Below are 11,788 nucleotides of genomic sequence, written 5' to 3'. Positions count from 1 at the left end.
ATGGGATAAGAGATGATGTTTAGGGTGTCCATAATTAAAGTTCATTTTTCAAAACTCTGTAGAGAGAGAACCACTGTTTAGAATGACATCAAATTTGAACAGCATGTTATTAATGCAAGCGAAAATGTCAAGGAACACAAAAAAGTTTTAGCAAAAATTTTGGCAATAGATGACACTGTAAGTGTCTTAACATAAATGAGGTTGGCTACAGATGACAAATGGATCACAATATGATGGCTAAGGTTTGAGTTGCATTTCTCCATCCATACTGTTCAATGTGCATGACTGCACAAGTTTGGTAGTCAACAGTTGTGGTATTGTTAGTTAGGTAAGTCCATCCACCATGGCAAGGTAATACCACATCGGATGGGAATATCGGTTTTTAATCCTCCTGGAGCAAAAACTGCAGAAAACTCAAAATGACATTGGTTTCTAATTGTCATGAGACTGGCACAAGACATGTTCAAGGAGGGAACCCAATTCTATATCAACACCTCTTCTGATTCTTTGGACACCCAGGATTTTAAATTTTAATTATGCTGTCTTCCATTTTGTGCCACTAGTTGAAATTGAGAAACAGCATGTTTCACAACAGATTGAATTGTCTCTGATGGGTCACATTCAGAGTGTGTTGTGCAATGCATGTCTTCAATTCAGCTACATTTGTGATTGGAGCACTGCACAAAACATCTTTCAGATAACCCTGCAGCCAGAAGTCACACACATTAAGATCAGGTTTTAACATTTTTTAAATGTTCGGATAATAAGTTGCCATCTCTTTATCTAAGAATAGATGATGAATGCAGCTAGCTGCTATCTCTGTGTAATGTCTTGTCTGTATAGACGTGTATCTGTTGCCTTTAAGATACCTTCACCTTCACACATAAATCTATACAGTAAAGTAAGGCCTCTTGGCTGATCTGTGATAAGACAGGCGAAAAATTAGACTAATGGAGGATTATTAGTATTATCTCTATTTTCATTCGCTCTCTCTCTCTCTTTCTCTCCGTACAGTTTTTAATATAATATTTCATTACGTGAAATCAGCCAAATAGGATCATTGGTGGAGTCCTTCGCCTTGGTAATCAGCAGCTGGCTTGCTGTAAGAGATCTTTACATTTATTATTACTGTTAAACACTGCAGTCAGTCGGGAGAATCAATCGTTTGGACAATTTGTTCCTTTTACGAAAGATTGCAAATTCCAGATGTGTACGAAGCCTTTTTGGATGATTTAACACAGACTCAGTGATTGCAGGCTCTCTTCGACACAGCTGAAACTTCCCCACTAATTACAGGGCCAACGTGATAATCAAATGATTCAGAAAAAACTCATTCGTTCATTCACTCCAGAACAAAAGAGTCACAAACCTTATTTATGGAGGAATTTGTGTATTAAATCCATCTCCATTACATATCCAGATCTCTGGTGATTCCACGCCTTAATTATTTCCTTTTACAGTTTCTTTCTCCTCAAACAAACCGCTAGCGGCACAAATGTTAATTGGCTCGCTTTAGTGAGAAGAAAAGCAGAATATGTATCTCTCAGAAACACGTCAATCCCTCAACAGGTACTCCCGAAGCTGTCCTAGTTACCACTCTAACAACCATGGAGAATGCATATATGCATCTCTGTTATTTCAAAGAATAAACGCACTAGAAAATACTTTGGCGTCGTCGAGCTGTCGCCGCATATGTTACGAGAAAATCAGATCGGATAACTTTTCCAAACTGAATGAATGTGTTTCCAGAATGAATGTGGATGGTTTGAATTGAATAAAAATGATTAATTGGTGCATGGTAGAGGGTATTTTCTGTGGGGACATTACAAGGTGATCTGGATGACGAGACTGTAGAGAAATGGTGGCTGATAATTCTAGTATTTCTGAAATACCTCTGCAGCAGCCACTTCACTGGCTGTGCAATGTGTGGAGCAGTGCCATCTTGCATAAAAAAAGATCCTACCCACTCATCCACACTGTTAAAGGGTTTGAATGACATTGGTGCACAAAAGGCATTCACAGCATTTACCACTGACTGTACAGGTAATAGGACCCACAGGACTCATCTCCTTGAAAAAATACAGCCCTATGATAAATGATGCCGTCAACCTGCACCGTACAGTCACCTTTGCAGAATGAAATGGTACTGGCTGATGTGTGTGTGTGTGGATTTTCCATTGCCCATATTCTGCAATTCTGCATAGAGACATGTCCTTGGAAATGGAAATGAGCTTTGTCTGTCCACAGAATGTTCCAATGCAATTCATTGTCCAATTCCATGCAAGCAAGACATTCCAGAGCGAATGTTTCTCTTGCTGGCAGGTCAGCAGGAAGCAACTCATGAACATGGGTGATTTTATGTGGATACCAGTGCATGGTGTTTCATAGGATTTTATGCACCACACAAGCATGTCCAATGTTCAGGCAATTCCCCATGAAGTGCATGTTTCCACACCACCACTTGACCTCCCCTGCAGTGCTGCGGCCACATCTTCGACAGACATCAGATTGACTGCTATCTGTCATCTGCCATGTTGCACTTCAAAAGAGTCTGTCTTTTCTAATATTGCAGCCATTTTCTCCAGAGCCTAGCAGACATCAGACAAATACTTACTTCTTTCTTCTCTCTCTCTCTCTCTCTCTCTCTCTCTCTCTCTCTCTCTCTCTGTTTCCACCTGAGTGTACAGAGCTTCTGGTGCACAGTCCTTATTCTTGTAAAAGATCTTTACCAGCAGTGTGGGATCTGTTATGGAGACAGTAATGTCAGGAGTCTCAGACACAAACTGGGGAAAAGCCATGTATCACGCGTCTGTTGGTGTGCAAATTCTGACACTTACAGTGCCATTAATTGGTCAAATTTTCATTTTTTTACCAATGACGTTTTCCCTGTGTCAATAGTACGCCATTAAATTTTGAAGTCATTCTGAGCAGTGGTTCTCTTTCTACAGTATTTTGAAACTGGAACTTTAATTATGGACACCCAGTATTTGTAACAGTAAACAAATATCTTAAATCAAGTGAGGCAGAAGTTGAGTCTATATGTTAAGCGATTTGAACATGAGTAGCTATCAGGTACAAATTAAAATTTGTAATTGTCATCCTGCATATTCTAACTTGCCTCTACAATATTCAGATTATTAATACTTTTCAAATTTTTGAAATTTTTTTACTTTGCTTATGTGTACATAAGAGATGTATATTAGAATGAATAAGTGCAGGTAGAAAAATAAAGTTAATGGTTTGTACTTAACTTTCAGTGCCAATTTACAGATATATAAATTATTGATTTCCTCGCCTTGTAGTAGTATGGTTTTCCTGTAACAGGAAGTCTGGTTTCAATTTTAAAATATGTACAATAAAATAATGTAGGTATTGCAGGCAAATTTGTTGTCACATCAATTTTTTATAAACATTAGAAATTACACTTCTTCCAATCGGCACAAATCATCATGTTTCAATGTATAGAAACTGACCAGTTCTTAGCAGGATACCATAACAACTTCACAATGCAGCATTTCATAGCAGAGTGACCTGCAATATGACAACTCACATTTCTATTGAAAGATGCTGCAGTTGCATATCAATTTTTTACATGCAGAGAAACTTACATATGATTAATTATTCATGTAGAAAAGTCTTTTGACTTATTTTTCAAAACAGTTATGGAAACATTAAACACAGTCATAATAATTTTAAATGTCAGTACCTTCAAATGCAATTATGATTTTGAAATATATAAAAAATATAAACAATACAGGAAAAGACAGATTAGTGCGTACTGTAAAGAAGACATGTTAAGTTGCACAATTAAAAGAGCACTTACATGAAGCTTTCGGCTACAGCATTCATCAGTAAAAGAGAGACATACATCATTCATACACACAAGCAAGCACACCTCATGCACCCCTGACTGCCAACTCCAATATCTCAGGCCAGAATCTTGGCTGGAGTAGGCAGTCATGGGTGCATGAGGTGTGCTTGCTTGTGTGTATGAATGATGTACGTCTCTCTTTTACTGATGAAGGCTATAGCCGAAAGCTTCATGTAAGCGTCTTTTAATTGTGCCTGTGTGCAAATTAGCATGTCTTCTTTACAATAAGCAGGAATCTGACTTTTCCTGCATTGTTGATATTTCTACTGGAGTTCCCACTGTTCGACCAGAAATATAAAAATGATTATGTTTTCTGATGCATTATAGGTTTTATGTTAAATTCATGTTTTCTGTTTATAAATATATAAGACAATTTTAGTTGTGTTGCCAAAATTACACTAAATGCAAAATTACAATTTGTATACTATTGGATCCCATTATCAATTAATCATTTGTAACATATTCTACAATATGTGACAAAATAAGCTGCACTGACCAGTTCTATTACAATACTTGTTCCAGAACTAACTGGGAAGTTCATAGAGAATCCAAATTCAATAGAATGTATGCTCTAAAAGATTTTTTTCTAATTTTCATCTTGTTTTCAATACGGTAATCTATTTGCATGTAACACATACATAAAAATTTCAGATTCTTATTTAGTCTTGAATTCACTTGAATTTATTGTTTAGAGTATCATCTTGGTTGTTCCCTTTACACTGATGTAATTAACTTTCATTAGGATTGTAGGGATGACTGCCTCCTACACTATCGAGGGAAGCTTGTGGTGGAGGGGAGGATCCAGTTATCCATACAACACATTCTCCACTCCCAAAAATTATCTCAACCTTAACCTACAATAACCCATTGTCCCCACACCCTCCACAGTTTCCACCTGCTCTATCCTATCACCACATCCCAGTTCATGGTCCCTCACCTCCATTGTTCAGCACTGTCTACACCTCATCCCCCAGTCTTTCCAGCTCTCTGTCTGCTCCTCTCCTTTTCTGCTCCTCCATACCCCCCCCCCCCCTCCTCATCCTCCCCCAACCACCACCACCACCACCACCACCACCACCACTCCTACCCCACAGTCCCAAGATACTGCATCCAGAAAAGAACTCCTTTGACGACTTCACTTTCAGTTTTCACATATAAAATTTGGAGGCATTACTTTTCAGCACACTCTTGTATCACAGAACTTTGATGAAATATAAACTCGATCAGACCCAGCAAAACAATAGCAGAACTTAACAAGCTAGCACTTACTTTTCTTAAAAATGAGATCATTTCTTTACCAACTGTAATTTTAACTAGCAACTAAGACTCTTAAAGAATAATAAATGTTACATAACACAAATACTATTGTGTGGAATGGAGCCACAGATAATTAATAAGACAACAGTGAAGAAGATTGAGACACCCGAAATGTGGCTGTATCAATGAGTGTTAAGACTTCCTGGACACAAAGAGTAACCAATGAATATATTCTAAGGCGAACTGATAAGGATAAGGAACTGAAGAACACACTCAAAACCAGAAAACTAGAGTATTTTGGCCAAATCAAAAGAGGAGAAACATACAATATTCTGAGTCATACTGGAAGGAATAATTGTAGAGAAAAGATCAATAGTAAGAATATAAACATTGTGGCTACAGAATCTGAGAGAGTGGTTTGGAGTGCTTAGATTCACTAAGTCAAAAACAAATACAGTTTCTCATTGCATTTGCTCTGGCCATGACAGGAACAGTGTGTGTATGATGTGCATTTTTTTTTTAATTTTCTTTTAATGCGTCAGGTTGGTTGTGAAATAAAAACCACAACTGAAACCCATTGAAGCTTTGCATAAATGTGTTATTATGCAGTGTGTCTAGTATACCCATCCATCACAGCATGTCGCACTTTTCACTTATGAGTGCTCATTGAACAATAAAGATATCTAGACAATAGTGTCTCCCATCAAGTGTAGAATGCTGGCTGAGGGGTTTTCGCCTGTTTTCATGCACCTCACTCAACATAAATTTCATGCTTTCTGTTCTTCATGACTATGCTCGGCCTTACACTGCAAGGGCAATGAAGACATTCCTGCAGCATTTCCAATGGAAAGTGTTGGATAACCCACCATACAGCCAAGACTTGGCTTCCTCTGAAATCACATGCGGTTGCCTTCTATGACAAGGGTATTGAAATTGTAAATCCCTCATAAAAATGGGCATGAGGAACATTGGCCTGTCAAACCATGATGAGAAGTAGAAATATATACTATCATCCAATGTTTCTGAAAACAAGGCTACTAGTTTCACTGCTTCCATAGCATCTTCTTCTAAGTTGCTATATAATTACAAAAAATGCTCAAAGCAATAAAGTATAAAATAAGTTCAGTAATACGAGGGTTATTCCAAAAGTAAGGTCCGGTTATAAAAAAAAAATCAAAACTAAAATGTTTTTTCAAAACAATTGTTTTATTTACATTCCTTACATCTTTATCTATTTTTCTACATAACTTCCATACTTATTTAAACATTTGTCACATCGTTCAACAAGCTTTTGAATGCCCATGTTATAGAAATCGGCCGCCTGTGACGATAACCAGTCCTTAACTGCTTCTTTCACTTCATCATCTGTGTCGAAGCGCTTGCCGCCGAGAAACTCCTTTAAGTAACGGAACAGGTGGAAATCACTTGGCGCCAGGTCCGGACTGTAAGGAGGATGGTCCATCTGTTCCCATCCAAATTTCTTGATCAGAGCTTGCGTTTCATTTGCAGTGTGGGGTCTGGCATTGTCATGCAACAACAAGATTCCAGACGACAAAAGACCACGTCGCTTATTCTGGATTGCACGTCGAAGTTTAGTCAGGGTAGCGCAGTAGGCGGCTTTATTAATCGTTGTTCCTCTCTCCATAAAGTCGACTAACAATACTCCACGTCTATCCCAGAACACAGTTGCCATAACCTTACGTGTAGAGATTGTCTGCTTTGCCTTGACCTTGACTGGCGATGACGTGTGACGCCATTGCATTGACTAACGTTTAGACTCTGGAGTGATGTGAGAAACCCATGTCTCATCCCCTGTGACAACATTGTCTAAAAGACTGTCACCTTCCTTATGATATCGCTCCAAAAAATCAAGAGCAAAAGCCATTCTTTTCATTCGTTGGGGCTCAGTAAGCAGCCTGGGAACCCAACGGGCACACAATTTGTGAAACTTCAAATGTTCAGACACAATTCTGTACAAAGTTGTTCTACTCACATTCGGAAAATGCATGTCTACGTCTGTAATAGTGAATCGGCGATCTTCACGAATTTTTTTGTCAACCGCATTGACCAAATCGTCTGAAATCACTGATGGTCGGCCACACCGTGGTTCATCGTGCACATTATCCCGTCCTTCATTAAAAGCTCGCACCCACTTGCGCACTTTACTGTCGCTCATTATGTTAGGACCGTACACTTCAGTAATCTGCCGATGGATTTCCGCCGCTGAATTGTTTCTTGCAGACAAAAACCGTATCACTGCCCTTACTTCACAATCGGCGGGCTGATCAATTGTCTTAAACATTGTAAAGTGACACTGTGAACTACACCCAGCAACAGTAACAAAGCGAATGGCGGCGTTTGACGCGCAAGGCTTGCCTGGAGTCGGCGCGCATGCGTGTTTTGTCATTGGCGCCAAATTTCAATAGTTACGGCGAATCGGACCTTACTTTTGGAATAACCCTCGTACAATAAAATTGGTATATCAAATAGAGACAAGTAAATAATCATGAACTAAAAAAAATGAACATTAGTAGCTCATAGTCACAAGGTATGAGTATATCAGGTCTATTAAGATGACTATGGAACACATGGTGTCATTAGTTGCTACACCCCACTACAATAACACCATTGTGTTTCACAGTTGCCTTAACAAACTGATGTACTTGCACATATGTCTATGAACTGCTGTTGTTCATATTATTTTTTGTTCATAATTATATACTTGTATCTATTTGATGTAACTTTTTTATACTTTACTGTGTTTAGTACTTTTTGTACCTATATAAGGACCTGAGGAAGAAACAACTGATGCACTGTAATTAGTAATCTGAATAACGTTTCCAAAAAAGGGCTGATGTTATATATTTATACAACGGGATATTGAAAAGTTGGCACCCAGACTATGGCATATGGCTAAAAAAAAAAGTCAGGGTGATGACTGTGATAAGAAGTAGGTGGAAGGTGTAGCTAAATGTTGCAAATAAAACATTTTTGATTTCCACTGCGGCTTCCATTTTACAATTGATTGTTGGCTGGATAAAAAATGGCCCTCATATTATCACTAGCAACAAAAAATTGTGTCAGTAAATTTATTTCAAGTGTAAAAGAAAAACAATTTTCACTTAAACTGTTGAAACATGTTGTAGTTTCTACAATGTTCGAATAATGTTACTGGAATGTCTGTTGATTAAAAACTATTTCACTGTTTTACAGGAAGAGGAATATGAGTTTGGAAACCCCAAAGCAGAAAAACTGTGGGGTAAACTGCAACCCAGAAGTATGCAAATGGCACTGGCAAAGGCAGGTTACAGGTGGCGACGTAAACTGTGTGGCGGTAACAGCGGGCCTTTCACCGGCATGAGGGCCATCGTATGCACGAAACAGAAGAAGGCGGTTCTTCTTGCCCAGGTTATCAAGGCAGGAGGTGGAGAGGTGCTGGACATCAGGCAAGTTCTTTGTTTCCACCTCTGATGTACGAATCTTCCAAAATGGTCATCTCGGGCTACACACTAGAGCACAGCATCTGCATGAGTAGCATTTGTCTACGTCAAGGCTGGACAATTGCAGCTTGGGAGCCACTTTGTTCAGGCGGAGGTTACCAGAGGGCCACACCATTTAAATGTTTGCATTCATTAGTTGCATTTCTATTTTAGAAAAGGTCAATTCTTCACTGAACACACTACATTCATCACTGATTTTAGGTTTTTTCGGAAGTTTGTGGTTTCAGTAAAGTTGGGCATTTATATATTTACTGTTGCACAGACAACATGGAAATAAACCAGATTAACTGGAAAAGTGCTGTGCATCATACTGTGCATGCACATCGTGTTGACACTCGGCTCGGTGGCTGATGGGGGCGAGCATAAATGGGAAATGTTTTTACCCTCAACCCCATCAGCCACTGCCCCGAGCGTAAACATGATTTGCACAAATAGTATCTACACTGCACATGTGTACTGATGTGGCTGTCCTAGTGAAGATCAGCCATGCATGGGAAGGAAATCTCAGTTCAAGGCAGATTTTTCTGACTCTCAGTGGGCCACACAAAAACCCTTAGTGGGCCACATGTGGCCCGTGGGCTGCTATTTGCCCACCCCTGATCTGTATCACACACTATGCATGTGCACACAGCTGGCAGTTCCCTGACTCGGTATCATGTGGCACTCACTCCCTGTGTGCTGGAGAACAGCCCATGCAGCTAGAGGAACATGGGTGCTACGAAGGGGAGGGGGAAGACAGAATAACATTGCTGTGGGTGGAGCTTGTGAAAAAAGTCAAATCATCATACAAACCGCTTATTTGGAAGTTTTAAGAAGATTGTGAAACAGTGTTCATCAAAAAAGATCCAATTTGTGCTACTCAGGAGACTGGTTCTTCTGCCATGACAATGCATCTGCACACAGCCATCTCTGTTAAGACAGTTTTCGGCTAAAAATGGCATGGTTCCACTGACCCATGCACCTTAGGCCTGGTTCCATGAGACTTTTTCTTATTTACATACATACAAAGGCATATGAAAGGGCACAGATTTGGTGGCATTGAATAAGCCAAGAAAAAATGAGAGAGGAGCTGTCAGCTATTTCTAGAGATGACTACAAAAAAATGTTTGGAGCACTAGATACACTGATGGGACAAATGTATTACTTGTAATGAAGAGTATTTTGAAGGAGATAAGTTTGTTTTGTAAACAGTAGTAAGAGATATAGCTTTTAAAAAACAGTCCCTTCCTTTTCTGTGTATACTCCCTCATATACACATTTGTCACAACGTAATGCCACTAGTGAACCTGACAAGCATTTGTGAATTCATTCGTAGGGTGTATATGACCTGGGACAACCAGGAGATCCAGGAAAAACCAGGCAATTTGTTCATCTGGGAGAAAATCGGGAAAAACCAGGGAATTTGTTAGAATTCCAGGAATTTTTCATTGTTTTAGTTTTCAGTTAAATTTTTGTAATTTTGACTGGTAAGAACCAATATTCTAACAAAGGACATTAATGCATCCTGCTACCACAGAATAATACTGCAGCAGTAAAACACAAACAAGAGAAAAAAAAACCATGAAACTGCACCATATACAACAACAAAACACAGTGCTCATATAAGTGTCTGCCAACAGCAAAATGTGTCAAAGGCTTTAGAAAGACTGTGCAGTGCTTCATAACAACAAATTGCCTCCGATGTCACAACTGTTTGCATTAGATTTGTTTTAGGAGTTATGAGCGGGCTCATGTGCATGCGCTATTGAGTCGTGTATTAGCAGTACCTTCCCCCATCCCCCACCCCACCCCCAGCCCCACTTCTGGCTACAGAAATGTGGTTGTTCGCTGTGTAAGCAGTTACAGCAAGCAGCTAGATGCAACCAGGAAAAATTTTACTGTTGCACCCAAGCTGCCAGATTCATGCATGTGTAGCAGGACTGGATTTAGGAGGGGAAGGGGGTAATCCAAGGTATTGGGCCCAGGTGACAATTTTTTTTTTGGGGGGGGGGGGGGCAGATTCATATTCTTAAGGGGAAGAGACCTTGTTTCACAAAGCACTTAGCATCCAGTGCACGTTGGTCAATCGATTACTCATATGGTTTTGAAACGCATCCCTGCTGGTTTTTGAACACATTCCAAGTTGATTTCTGAATAAATCATAAGTTGATTTTTGGATGCACGTATAGTGTAGTGATGTCTCTGTCAGGGGAGTCCTCGTCACATATATAAATAAACTTTCCTGCAGGCAAAAGGGGTGGGGCTATACGATCTAAGCGGAGTAAAGCTAAACGAGTGAATGCCAATCGCTGTATGATTATGTGGTTGATTGGGGTTGTGAATGATCAACATTGTTATAATTACTAGCAAAATCTATAGATTCAGACTACCAGAGTGGAAATAAACAACTAACAGGAATAACAAGTAAGAAAATTTACATATTATCTTCTCGGTGTATCCAAGAGAATGAAATTTTGACCGACAATTTTTGGCCAGATCGCTACACTAGTTGTACAGTTGTACAGTCTGTGGCCAGCAGCTTCTTAAGTTCTAGCATGGAAAATGCATTGTACGAACATGTAACAACACCTAACTGGAGAATAATCGCGAGGTAACTAAACCGGTGATTCTGGCAGGGTTTGTGAAGCTAACCGGTGAATAAGTTTTGACAATGGCAGGAATAGTTCCAGAATTAGTGATGACAGGATTGTTTGTTAGAATGACAAAGGAGAAGAAACTGGCACACCACAGAAATTATCGAAGAATATGGCAATTCCAAATTTACATACAAATTTCATACTACCACTTTTCAATGTCATGCTTGAGAAACTGGAGCGTATGAATGAAATGTGAAATGATTTCCTTACATAAAGCTTTTTGCTTGTAGTAGACCTAATAGGCACTTTATGTTGGTCTTCATGAATTATTTTCTGTCGTGTTGTAAAAATGACCATTTGTGCCAAAACAGTTTTCTTTATTTGGTGCGTGTTACAACTACTGCAATATTAGAAAGGCCTTTTTTTTTTTTTTTTTTTGTCTGACAAATATAGACATAACCAGATCGAGAAACCACACCAGTCTTGGGTACTATTTGTATTAATAGCTTTTGCAGTATTAGACAATGACGTTTTGGTTTTTCATGTAGCAAAACATTTGACGAACTGTAATGAGGTAATAGATT

General features: G+C 39.1%; 1 protein-coding gene across 1 annotated transcript in view; it reads left to right on the top strand.

The window, feature by feature from the left end:
- LOC126428383 (DNA topoisomerase 2-binding protein 1-A-like) overlaps positions 1-11,788 on the top strand; it is a 67,719-nt gene that overhangs the window by 26,846 nt on the left and 29,085 nt on the right. Inside the window, exon 7 of the mRNA XM_050090308.1 lies at positions 8,342-8,574. Within this exon, the coding sequence (XP_049946265.1) occupies positions 8,342-8,574 (233 nt within the window). The remainder of the gene's footprint in view (positions 1-8,341; positions 8,575-11,788) is intronic.

The sequence above is a fragment of the Schistocerca serialis genome, chromosome 12 (assembly GCF_023864345.2).
Source record: "Schistocerca serialis cubense isolate TAMUIC-IGC-003099 chromosome 12, iqSchSeri2.2, whole genome shotgun sequence".
Classification (NCBI taxonomy): Eukaryota; Metazoa; Arthropoda; class Insecta; order Orthoptera; family Acrididae; genus Schistocerca; species Schistocerca serialis.
Note: the sequence above shows the minus strand (reverse complement) of the source record. Positions and strands in the feature narration are given on the sequence as shown.